At 39.4% G+C, this 13,125-nt stretch overlaps 1 protein-coding gene across 6 annotated transcripts in view; it reads right to left on the bottom strand.

Annotated features, from left to right (window-relative positions):
* The window catches only part of EIF2AK4 (eukaryotic translation initiation factor 2 alpha kinase 4), a 96,303-nt gene that overhangs the window by 22,914 nt on the left and 60,264 nt on the right, over nucleotides 1-13,125 (bottom strand). For all 6 annotated transcript variants that reach the window (XM_045530911.1, XM_045530970.1, XM_045531249.1 and 3 more), the window contains 7 exons: nucleotides 11,607-11,660; nucleotides 9,037-9,273; nucleotides 7,718-7,793; nucleotides 7,174-7,295; nucleotides 3,648-3,697; nucleotides 2,531-2,699; nucleotides 1,352-1,468 (listed from right to left, as the gene is read on the bottom strand). In XM_045530911.1, the coding sequence (XP_045386867.1) occupies nucleotides 1,352-1,468; nucleotides 2,531-2,699; nucleotides 3,648-3,697; nucleotides 7,174-7,295; nucleotides 7,718-7,793; nucleotides 9,037-9,273; nucleotides 11,607-11,660 (825 nt within the window). The remainder of the gene's footprint in view (nucleotides 1-1,351; nucleotides 1,469-2,530; nucleotides 2,700-3,647; nucleotides 3,698-7,173; nucleotides 7,296-7,717; nucleotides 7,794-9,036; nucleotides 9,274-11,606; nucleotides 11,661-13,125) is intronic.

Here is a 13,125-nt window from a genome sequence, read left to right as displayed (position 1 = left end):
AAAAACTCTTTCCCCCAATTCACACAAAACTATAACTAACTTATTTTAAAATTTGAAAAACTTTGACATAAAAGAATTAAAATGAGGAAAAATGTACTTGTTGAATGGTGAGGTGACCCAGATCTGAACAGGCTTAAATAGGGTATTCGTTTGTGTGGGGAGGGAGTCATTTTGATCCGTGTTCCCTAACAAAGCTGGGCCTTGAGCATTTCATCCCGGCTGGCAGAGGGGCCATGGCCATGGATGTGAACAGGTGCGAGTGGAAGCACCTCTGCATGATCCCTGGGGTTTCTGTCAGTGTCCGACTGACATCACATTGTACCTGTCACTGCCAAACAGCAGCAGCACTTTGGGGGGAGGAAAGAACCACTAGAAAACAAACAGTAAAGTTTGGGTCTTGATGTGTACCTGCCAGGTGAAAGAAAAGTTAAGCCTCTTGATGTATAAAGAACAGTAAGTCATTATGGACTTGCACTATTCTCTGTCTTAACCATAGGCTGCCTGGCACTGCTAGTTATTGAATCTCCTGGATGCCTCTTATTTATTATGAAAATAAAATGTAACATGAAAAGATATTAGAAAAGATAAACATTCACCTTATCCCAGCACCATAATAGAAAGCTAATTTGTTTTTTCAATGTTCCCCCTCCAGGCTCTGTATCTGCACACATACCATAAAGTAATGAATACTACAACGTGGCTAAATTAGGGACGAGTAACCGGAGATGCCGTAGCCCCAGCCCCACAGGAAGAAGGTGGTAAATGAGGCCCCACTAGAGGTCGAAGCCACTCTCCCCCAATTCAACCAGCAAATCTATCAGTGACGCGACTGGTGAGCACAGGCAGGCTGGCAGCAGCAAGGGCAGGCGCACGTCTTTTATTCTCCACACTGACACCCTCCCTCAGCCTCTGGAAAGTCAGGATAATAACAGCGCCAGTGTGAGCATGAAGTGAGTTCAGCAATGGGAAGGGCCTAGAACAATCCCCGGCATACAGGGAGGTGCTGGGTAAAGGTTAACTGGTTTTAAATCATTACTGGCAAGTATCAGGACCAATTACTTAGTGATTTCTTGCCTTAAGAAGTAGGTTACTGAAGGACTTTACTATCTTTCAAATTAGAAATTACCTTTTAAAAAAACACCCTAGAGGTTACTAGTACTATAGGGCTTAGTGTAGAATAAAAGCTAAAGCAATACTTGTTAACTGTTGCCATAATTAAAGCCAATTTGTTCTTTCACCTTCAAGGGAAGGAGATAAAACTCCCAATTCAGTTTTATGGCTGCATCAGTAAGAAAATAGTCCTGAACTATTATTATTTTTCAACATTGAGTCCAAGTAATTAAATGCTTACCACAGCATCATACAGAATAACATAGACTTGACTGAGCTTATCTTCTGGGATCCCACAGTGTAAGAGGATTGCTTTCAATAACATGGTATGGTTCAAGTAAATACTGTAATTTCTTTCCTGAGACACAGAGAAAAATTATTATTTTCATTATAAAAGTAATTATAGATACAAGACCAAATCTGGAATCTTACCATCACTTTATCATCATAACACTATGGAAGAAAAGGATTGAATTTTAGCATATGGCCTCCTAGCTTATTGTTTCACACACATTCTTTTTATATTGTTGTAATCAGAGAATATAATCTAATTTAACACTGTATGATGTGCATCAAAAATACTCTGACTGGTCTCCAGTTTTGTTTAAAAGCCTCAGTGAATTCACACAGATTTCAAAGAGGGAGGATCTGGGTCAATAGTGATTAACTTATAAGCACAGGCCCGTGTATTGTTACTTCTGTCCACACGAGCAAATCCACGGGCATTCACAGAGTGGTGAGCTGTGTGCTGAGCTGGGTACGCAGAAAAGTGAACCCATGGCCTCTGCCCTGAAAGAACACACCCTTTGCTTGGAGAAAACAACTAACGCAACTCAAGGTAGTTTGTGGCTGTCTCATATCAAGCTGTGAGAGTTGAGAAGAAAAGGTGGCCAACCAATCAAGCAGGTAGCAGTCAGGCTTCCTGGGGAGAAGGGGCCCAAACTATGGCTTGTCAGAGACAAGACTCTAGACAAGGGATCACTTGACTGATGGTGGCAGGAATGACAGGGCATGTGTGTGGGATGGGAGGGCTAAGGAGAGCTGGTGGCAGTCCCCACTGGGGGCAATGTGCAAACACAGATGGGAAGTTGGGGAGTTAAGAGATCAGATATGGGAGGGAGCCACTGCAAGGCATGAACATGCTAAAAGTATCCTAGCGATTTTAGTCTGATTTCTTGCATTTTGAAGAATGGGCAGAGAAAAACCACAATCCCCCCAAACAAAACCAATTCCTGTCAAGGTAGAAGAGCCTGAGATCAACCTTGGAAGCAACATCAAACTCTTGTGACTTATGCTAGTAAAGATGCTTCACTGCCAGCACAAACCAAAGAGCAGGTTTGTCACTGGGGCTTCCCCACCACACTTGGTGAAGGGCTCTAGGGGGGGGCGGTCTCAGAATGCTAAAATGTGGACAAGACACCTGAAGCGCTGGAAACTCTTGGATGATTTCATAGATAGTGTAGATGATTTCAGCAGTGGGCAGAGAGCTGTTGGTGGTAGAAGTGACAATATCAAATGCACATTCCAGAAGTTCTTTGGGATGAAATCGATCTAACTTGCGAGGTCTGAACACACGTTCTATGCAGTATCTGGAGAGAGAAACGCGGAAATCTAAGGTCATTGCTCACTGGAAACAAATATGTATGAGAAATCGTTGAACAAAATAAATAGGAAAAAATTTAATCAGTGATATGATCAAGAGGGCATAGATAGATTTGCCCTGGAATAGTAGTCTTGCCTTGTCATCTATGTTCCAATTCCCAGTTTTGCCACTATTAAACTGTGGGGCTTAATTGGTTTTTAATGGTTGACATAGAGACAAAATTATACACAAAAATAATTTTACCTTACATGATTGCTTTCCACAGAGGGATACCCACACTTTAGGACTATGACTATTAATCGTTCACTTGTAGCTAGGATAAAAGCACGTAAAGAGCTTTAACTGCCTTTGAAGAAAGGAGCTTTAAAGCAGGGTGCCTCACTGACAGCAGTACTGCTCCAATTCGCCAAGAGCTCGGTGTGGGACCCCTGTGGTATGTGATTGTACAGAAAACCTTTTCCCAACACTAAGTGCCTGGAGGTCCTCAGCGCTCTGCATTCCTGCTGGGTTTACTCCACTTCTCCACGAGCAGCCTTTGTTCAGTTACCTGTGTAGGCAGTTTTCACACAGACACCACTGGCCATGTGTCACTCCAATTAAATTTTAAAAGGGGCCATCTGTGATCAACAACAGCCAGATGTTTTTATCAAGCAACCATTTGTGAAAATAATTAGTTATGTTGCTTGGGGACATTTAGAAGGCACAGAATAGACTACAGGAACATCATGGTACCTGCGTGCTATGTTCCCTCTAATAGTCCTAGTTACCTTATAGAAAGGGGTATTGTGGCTCTTTTTTTTTTTTTTTTTGTCATATCCTAAGCTCAGTACTCTGAATCCAGAATTCCTTCCTGTGTAAAGATCCCAGAAGATAAAAGAATCTTCCTCGATTTCTTTCTCATGTCTGCCAAATGGAACACCCTACTGTTTCTTACCGTTTTAAATTCAATATATTATTTCTTGCCACATATCTTGCAAAAGGGACCTGAAAAATAAAGTTTTAAAGGTCAATGTCAAGATGTGCCAACTATCATACTCCTCATATTCCTTTTGTTTTTTAAGGACGGCTTTACTGAAATATAACTCACATACCACAAAGTTCACCCATTTAAAGTGTACAATTCAGTGGTTTTTAGTATATTCGCAAATTTATGCTCTACTCACTCCTTGAAATGTTCCTGAGTGCTTCAGTCAGCAGTAGGCTCCAATGTTAGACACACCATCACCCTTCTCAGGTTTTTTTTTTTGAGACAGAGTCTCACTCTGTTGCCCTGGCTAGAGTGCTGTGGCATCAGCCTAGCTCACAGCAACCTCAGACTCCTGGGCTCAAGTGATCCTACAGCCTCAGCCTCCTGAGTAGCTGGGACTACAGTCATGCGCCACCATGCCCGGCTAATTTTTTCTATATATATTTTTAGTTGTCCAGTGAATTTCTTTCCATTTTTAGTAGAGACGGGGTCTCGTTCTTGCTCAGGCTGGTCTCAAACTCCTGACCTCGAGCGATCCACCCGCCTCGGCCTCCCAGAGTGCTAGGATTACAGGTGTGAGCCACCACACCCGACCCTCAGGTTTTTTAAGTTTGAGAAAAATTTCACTTTTAGTTAAATATACTCTGCCATACTTTTATTATGTCAAATTAAAATTGGTGCAAGTTATTTTGTTACTTGTGAATTTTTTTCTTTAAAATGTCATTTATGATAATGTAATCAAATGGGTATTATCTCTTATGGTGAATTTTCTGATTTTCCTATCAATCTTTTAGGAGAAATTATTAATAACCACCCTCAAATAATAACCAACATTGATAATACCATTGACAGGTTGCTCTAAGAGATCAGACATGGTATCATAGGTCAAATTCCCAATGACCAATCATTTTTTTATTTTAAACATTAGCTCATGGAAAGGGAGCCAATCTTTAAAAATATGTACTTTTGTCTCCTAATGTTTAGAGAATAAGGAGCCAGTTTTAAGTATAGCTGTGTAAATGTTTATACTTCTACTTTTTCTTTATCTTCCCAAATGACTGATTTGCTATTTATTTACCTCTACCTCAAAATAATCCCAAATCACTTTGCTTACTTAAAAAAAAAAAAAAAGGCCAGAAATGTAGAAGGAATTTCCACTTAGACCATAAACACAAAACCTGTTCTTGCAATAAGCCATATGACGTAGATATAAAAAAAGAAAATGCCTTGATTCCACTCCCTCCTCTAGAAAAATAAGGTCAAAATGAGTGCATTCTTTGACTATGCTGTTTGGTGATACAAACAAGCTGGTGTGCATGGTCATTCACACACACGTGAGAGGATGTTTATACGTGCACACACACCAAGTGCATGTAAACACAGTGTACCTTAGTACACATACAGCTTTTTTTTTTTTTAAAAAACTTTTCTCTTTCTCTGTAACGAAAATTGGATTAGAGTTCCTTTGAAACTTACTTTTTTTTTAAGCTAATGATACACCATGGACATTCCTACAGATCAAACATAGGTATGGACATATCTAAATATATACAGTCACCCTCAGTATCCATGGGGTTTGGTTCCAGGACCCCCCAAGGATATCAAAATCAGCGGATGCTCAAGTCTCTGATATAAAATGACACAATGTTGGCATATAACCTATGCATATCCTCCCATATACTTTAGATCAGTGGTCCCTAACCTTTTTGGCACCAGGGACTGGTTTCATGGAAGACAATTTTTCCATGCACCGGGTTGGGGGGGGATGGTTTGGGATGATTCAAGGTCATTACATTTATTGTGCACTTAATTTCTATGATTATTACATTATAATATATAATGAAATAATTAGACAACTGACCATAACGCAGAATCAGTGGGAGCCCTGAGCTTGTTTTCCTGCAACTAGACGGTCCCATCTGAGGGTGATGGGACTCAGTGACTGATCTGACAGGAGACAGAGCTCAGGCAGTGATGCGAGTGATTGGGAGTGGCTGTGAATACAGAGAAGCGCCTCTCTCCCTCTCTCTCTCTCTCTTGCCTGCCACTCACCTCCTGCTGTAGGCCACGGACCAGTACCCGTCTTGATCATCTCTAGATTACTCACAACACCTAATATAATGTCTACACATTGCTTCATTCATATGGATTCAATGTCGTCCTCAGTGTACAGCAACTCAAGATTTATTTTTTGGAACTTCGTGGAATTTTTTTTTCCTGAATATTTGCCATCTGCACTTGGCACTTGACTGGATGGATCCATGGATGTGAAAATCAAGGATATGAAAGGCCAACTGTATATATTTCCATCTTATACATATGTAAATATACATATTTATTGAAAATCTAGATGTAAATATTTTAATAGCTCCTTAATATTCCATAATATTGATGAGAAATTATTCAACCGTTTTCTTATTGATAAACATGTAGTTTTCAGTTTTTGACCATCACAATAATATGGCAATTAATGTCTTTTTAACATTCATACACTAATGTGTTTTTATTTCTTTGAATAAGTTCCTCAGAGTGGGATTGCTAGTTCAAAAGATATAGTATGTGCATCAAATTTAAAAAATTTTTATTATAAACTTTCAGATTACTTTTCTAAAGGATTAGCAATTCATATTTCCATCAGCAACATATGAAAGTACTTATTTTCCTACACCTTTGTCATCTCTGGATGGTATTAATTTAAATATTTTTTGCCAGCCTGATGGGTAAAGTTGAGATAGCTTTGCACTTCCTTATTAGGCAGGCGGAACATCTTTTCAGAAGCCTATCAGTCATGTGCATTTTCTCTTCTGAGAACTGCCTGGTTATATCCTCTGCTCATGTCCCCACTTATAAGTGCTTTCTGTACTTGAGGGGTATTAAGCCCCTGTCTGACACATGCATTCCATGTTTTCCTCTGGCCTACGGTCCAGTGCCACAGATGGGCTTGTTAGCAGCGAACACCATGTGACTGCATGACGGGCAACACTGCTGCTGTCGACAAGAGCCCTGGGGGTCAGAAGAAAGCACGCATGGGCAAAACACAACATGCCAATTAGCAGAGATACTTGCTGTTACAAGAATTTAATTGTTCTAGATGTTAACATGTGAGGATGTTATTGAAGATCTAGCCAGGAAGTTAAAAAAAAAACAAACTTCATTTACTTATCTGAGTTGGCCAGGTTAACCTGCTGGGTCACCTGGCAGATCACAATGCTGAGGTGCATGTGCGGTTCCTGCAACTCGGGATTCCCTTGGCTCCTAGAGCCAGAAACACTTGTGCTATGAGCAAGGTAGATGCCTTCAGGGCCAAACATTTACTAAACTCCAATAATGCTCTTACCCTGACAAGTCCCTTAAGAATACATTTCTTAAAGGTGACACTCAGAATATAAGCCTGGCAGAAAAATTGACCAGTAGGGGCAATCCTTTAACAGACAGGCCATCCCTGTGACCAGACACGGCACCCAGACTGTGAGCAGAGGGTTCCCAGCCTCACCCGCAGGTCAAAAGGAAGCATCACCAGCATCCCGCTGTGGTCCATGAATAAGGCAGCTTCATTGTGCTCGTATATTTGCCTGTTTCGGGGAAGCAGTAGTGGGGTACACAATTGGATAGCTCCTACACCAAATTAGAAAAAATGACAAACCATCAGGTTCTTATTCTTCCTAGGAGGCAACCTAAAAGGAACACACATCTGACAGTTAAGTAATCTGCTACTGGGACTGTTAAAATCATCATCAGTTTTTCTTCAACTCTCTAAATTTACAAGTGGAGAGCTCAGTTAGAGTTAAGTTTGTCAATCTGGTCATATTTCTGACTCTACAAACCAACTGTATTTTAGTAGCAAGGTTATAATATTTAAATCAGTTTCTCTTCAACTAGCTGAGCTGTAAAAATAAGCTTAAATTTCACATGATGTCAATTGCCTGTAACTGAATTTAAAAGTAAAATATGGTATACCCAAATCCACTAATGGTATTTTCTAATGATGACAAAAAGAATGTTATGAAAAAGAATATGATTTTTAAAAAGGGCATTACCATGTCTTTTAAAGATGCGGATGATGGTTTCACACACATGCTGCTGTATCTTGGCTGTACCAATTGAAAAGTTGCCCTAAAACAGGACCAAAATTAAAACGTCATCATCAAAGCCCAATCGAAGGGGTACCTTAAAACATTAATCTGTGGCTTCAGTAGGTACTACATTGCTTATTCCCAGGATCATAAAGGAGATTTCAACAAGTCAGCTCCTCTTTGAACATATTCAGGGAAGAGGCCACATGTCTTGCAAAGCATCCTGCTTTAGAACGCAAGACCTAGTCTCTCAAGCAATGGGAAAGCCGCCTGGCATCAAAGTCCAAGCCCTTAACCACGTTGATCTATACCTTTCAGAGAGAGCTAGTCAAATAACACATTCTCCCTGACTCTCAGGGATACCGTGGAACAAACACCCAAAGGCATCAAGGCCCCATCCCACACAGGGAGGGCATTCACTGTAGGCCTGCTGAAAGCTACGTGGCATTTACATATTTTGCCAAGAGCTTTCTTTTTTATTTGTTTTCTTATTGTAAGAGTTGTACCACTTCACCCTAGAAAATTTAGAAACAGCATATAAGCAAAAGGACAAATATAAAAAAGTTACCTATAAGCCTGTGAATATGTTTCTAATGTTGCCAGCCAGCAAAAACTCTGGTCCCTAAATTCTATCCTCATCCTCCATAAATTTCACTACTTCCTCTACTACTTTATCTTTTAAAATTGTATCACATTTTAAGCATACAGAAACATACAGAGAATATAACAAATTATCTCTCACCTACCCACCCAACTTTATCAAATTTTAACATTTTGCTATATTGCTTCAGATTTTTTTTTTAAAGAAATAAAACATTAAAGGCTCCCCACACTGGCAACCAGGCTACACTTCAGAAACCACTTGGGAGCTTTTAAAGAGATTCTGCAGTGCCTCACAGCTGGAGATCTGAGCCACTGGGGGACCTGGGCATCTGCTTTGTCAGAGCGCTGCCCGGGTGATCCGGATGTGTGCCCAGTGCTGGGAGCTACGCTACTACTTCCTCTGGATCTGAGCTGGTTGGATGTTTTTGGCTCTTGGCAGCAAGGCCAGGGATCAGTCTCTAGGGGTGGGTCAAGAATTCCTTCAAGTAAGTGATTAAAAGTGTGACCCTTCTTCCCAGAATGCATATGCACACATTTTGGGTGTACTTTTAGGGGTCTCCCAGACCTCACATAGGAACTTACGTTGGAGGCATTTAAAAAATCCATGGAAAATAAGGAACTGATTTGATCCTTTTGTGGCCCAGGTTAAGCTCCCTTTGTGCAGCGTGGCGCAAGCCCACCTTCAGTATGTCGCTGTCGTAGGTGTAATCGATGGCAGGGGAGACGCGCTGGGAGAAGATCTGGGCCATCATGGTGCGGTAGGCCTTCCCGTCCACGTTGGCCAGGGTGTGGTGCAGCACTTCGTGAAGCTCCGACTCCTCCATCTGGGGCGGGGGCAGCAGCTCACTCTTGAGCAGTTCCGTGGCTGTGGGCCGTTTCGCAGGATCGTGGTTCAACAGCCAGGAGATGACAGATTTCTGTAAGGAAACCCAGGCACACCACTGATGGGAGGCAGCACATGATGCTCGGGAGTCTCCAGAGAAGTCAGGGTCAGTTCAGGCCAAAGAAAAGACACTTCTTCTTGCATTTCACTGGCATTTGAAAACTCTGAATAGGTCATTTTTTCTCTGCACTTTTGTTAGGGCCACAGAGTTGTACAGCAATGTAATACGAGTATTTCTTAAAAGGTGGAGGCCCCTTTTACATTTTATTGTCACAAGCAACCAAAAAATCCTCAACAACTATGTAAAAGCAGAACTTAGGCCTTATAAACACACAAAATATGGTATAAAAAGATGTAAGAACATAAAACAAATAGCTTTACGTGCCTAATTTTAGCATAAATTATAACGCATAACAGCTGCTGGAATCCTTAAACATGTAAAACATCTTGTTTTAGCTTCTTTTCCATTTATGTTATTTGTATTGATGCCACTCCCTTGAATTCTCTTAATTTACATTACTCATGTTATACGTTCACAGTTACTACCTCATTAAGCATGGACCATTTGAAGGCAATATAAATCTTTAAGAGGTTCCTTAATGGTTCTTAATTCTCTTATTTATAATAAGGATTTATAAGGAGTTAGAGGAATATTTGAGATCAGAAAAGCTCAGTCTTTGGATGAACTTTATTAAGCATTTTCTAATTATATATCTTAAAAAAATTACTAACAAAGTATCTTGTGTGTATAATAAAATAAAAAAAATAAAATATACTCCCTCCCATCACCACTCTCCCTTACTACTGTCTCAGGCTGAAGTAAAAACACAGGTAATTACTTTTCTTGTGATATAGGAGTTTCATATTATAAAAAAAGGAACTGACATGATACAACATTTATGAAAGCTATGCTAAATTAAACTGGTAAAAATAGTAATACCTGATTCAGCATAAGAGACCCTGTTATGGTGTGAAATTTCTGTGCATGGCAAAAATTATGTTATGGTCAATTTATAAGCATCTTCTGTGTTGCCTCCTTTCAAATAAAAAGCAGCTACTGTGACATGGGAGGTGGCAGTAGTTGTGGTGGTGTTGTTTTAGCACCAATTTTGTACAGCTCAGACTCAAATGCTCAAGAGTACCTAATATATATCTGAGGACAGGTGAACAGCCCTCAGTGTGAAAAATGGTGCGTAAAATTGACCTCATGTTTGTAGTTTAATAAAGTTCCTTTGCCACCATAGCTGTCAACAAGTAGAAATACTGAATAAGACTGACCTTGTTACAGGGAAAGGCTATGAAATTAACATTTTTTTACTCATGACCCCCAGAAACAATAATAGCTAGGAAAAGAAATAGAAACATGACTCAATGTATTTCTAATGATCTTCACCAATTAAATAAATGAGACAGAATGGGCCCCTATAGCCATAAATAACTGTCATGTTAAACATTTCCAAATTATAGAATGTCAGTGCTAATATAAATGAAGGGTACTTAATCCCTTTATTTTACAGGTGAGGAAAATTAAAGTCTAGAAAAGTTAAGTGGAATGTACATCCTGATACATAATCAATAAGTAAGAAATAGAAAATCAATACAGTGTTCTATTTATGCTTCTGTTCTCAACATTAATAATTTAAATGAGGGATTTTGCCTTGATTATAATATCAATAAAATTCAGTTTAAGGAATAAACTTCTATACAACAAGAGTATTAACCACTGAAGGTTTCACCAAGACAAACACTGGCACTGAAAAGAAAGGTCCACCAAAAGCACAATACACAAATTGACTAATTAATTGTTCTTTCATATCAGCTGCATAGCAATATTAGCCTATGACATGAGTTACACACACACACACACACACACACACACACACACACACAGTCGATATTTAGGGTATACAAAAGAAATTATTTTGCTTTTTAAAATACTGTAACATCAGATTGTCTAGAAAATGCAACCCTTCCCCCACAATCTGAGCTACTTCAAATTCGCAAAAAACCCCAAAATTATAGGTTTATTTTTTTTTCTTAAAGTCTCAAGCTTCATCTAAAACAATGAGCTGTAAAAGCATTCTTTTCTTTTCAACAGCTAAGCCAAGGGTCCAAATAGTACTTCAAAAGCACAATGAATCACACAAAAGATCCCTGTAGTTTGTTAATTTTCCATGCCAGCCCTTGGCATTCTTATGGGGCCTTTCAAGTCTAATAACATTTTAAGTGCTTCATCTTCTGATTTTTTCCCCCCATGTTGTTCCCAGGACACATGAGAATGAGTGGCAGAAGATTACTAATTGAAAAAGAATAAAAATAGTAATTAAAATGCAAGACTGAAGACACAGTAATTAAAGAGAAAATTACCTGCTTTGCATGCTCTCCATCATCGAAGTCTTCTGGAAACTTAGGCGCAGTGGGCTAAAAGAATATTACATTCAAATCAGCAAGTGCTTGGCCAACTGCCACAGTGAAAGCATTTATTCACCATAAGTAAGAAACTCAAATACAGGAATAAAAATCTGCTAACAAGGAAAGACTGAGGCGATAATGCCTTGAAGACTGATGCTCATTCTTCCAATTGCTTATGTATTATTTCAACACAAACTTTACCCAAATGACAACCTAGGTTATAAAAAGCACATCATCTGAGGACAAAGTATTTAAAAATCAAATGGTTTCAGAGAAAGACAAAGTAATTGTATGAAAAGCACAGATGAAAAAAGGCAAAAAATGCCAATCCACCAACAAAGAGTAAGAGAAAACCATTAACACTAAAACCTATACCGACCCAAAAGTTCTCAGTTTTCTGGTAAATGGGATCTCAATTATAAAATTAACTTAACAGTTTAGATATTCTTGAAATGAGAGAACAAATATGAATTTTAGACTAAAGAAAGGCACTTCATTAAGCACATAATCACCTAAGAGCATTATAATCAAGACAAAGTGATAGTAACCCCTTTATTTACTCCTGTACTTTACAAACACAGCTGTCCATACTGTATTGGAAATAAAATAATTCAACTGTTCTCCAAAGTATCCAGAGGTGTATTCCCAGTGACAACGTATATGATTTAGCTTAAAGAATACTCCTGCTTCCCTGTGCATCCTCACCTAAACCTCACTTTCCACTTTCATCTCAATGCCATTTTCTACCCTCACACTGTAATGCTGGTCCTTTAAGCTACAGTAATAACAGAGGTAAGGATTAATCCCAAGAATACAAATAGGAATTTTAGGCCGGGCACGGTGGCTCACGCCTGTAATCCTAGCACTCTGGGAGGCCGAGGCGGGTGGATCGCTGGAGGTCAGGAGTTCGAGACCAGCCTGAGCAAGAGCGAGACCCCCGTGTCTCTACTAAAAATAGAAAGAAATTATCTGGCCAACTAAAATATATATAGAAAAAATTAGCTGGGCATGGTGGCGCATGCCTGTAGTCCCAGGTACTCGGGAGGCTGAGGCAGTAGGATCCCTTAAGCCCAGGAGTTTGAGGTTGCTGTGAGCTAGGCTGACGCCACGGCACTCACTCTAGCCAGGGCAACAAAGTGACACTCTGTCTCAAAAAAAAAAAATGGGAATTTTATTGAGGGGGAAAAAAATTCAAGTAACAGATATTTTTCTCAGACCCATCTTAACTTCTGATCATGGTGGTTTTCTTTCGGCATTACTACACCAGGTCCATTCAACAGGAATCTTCAATTTCCAGAGCTAAATATCTACTATCCTTATAACCCATTCCCACTGCTATAGCTGTATTGATATCAAACAAAATTTTTCAATTCTTCCTTTGTTTTAAAATCGAGAGTAAATCTCTAAGAATAATTTTTTACAAGTAACATAACCTATCAATTTCTCCAAGTAAGATTTCCAAAAACAAAACCAA

The sequence above is a fragment of the Lemur catta genome, chromosome 1 (assembly GCF_020740605.2).
Source record: "Lemur catta isolate mLemCat1 chromosome 1, mLemCat1.pri, whole genome shotgun sequence".
NCBI lineage: Eukaryota > Metazoa > Chordata > Mammalia > Primates > Lemuridae > Lemur > Lemur catta.
Note: the sequence above shows the minus strand (reverse complement) of the source record. Positions and strands in the feature narration are given on the sequence as shown.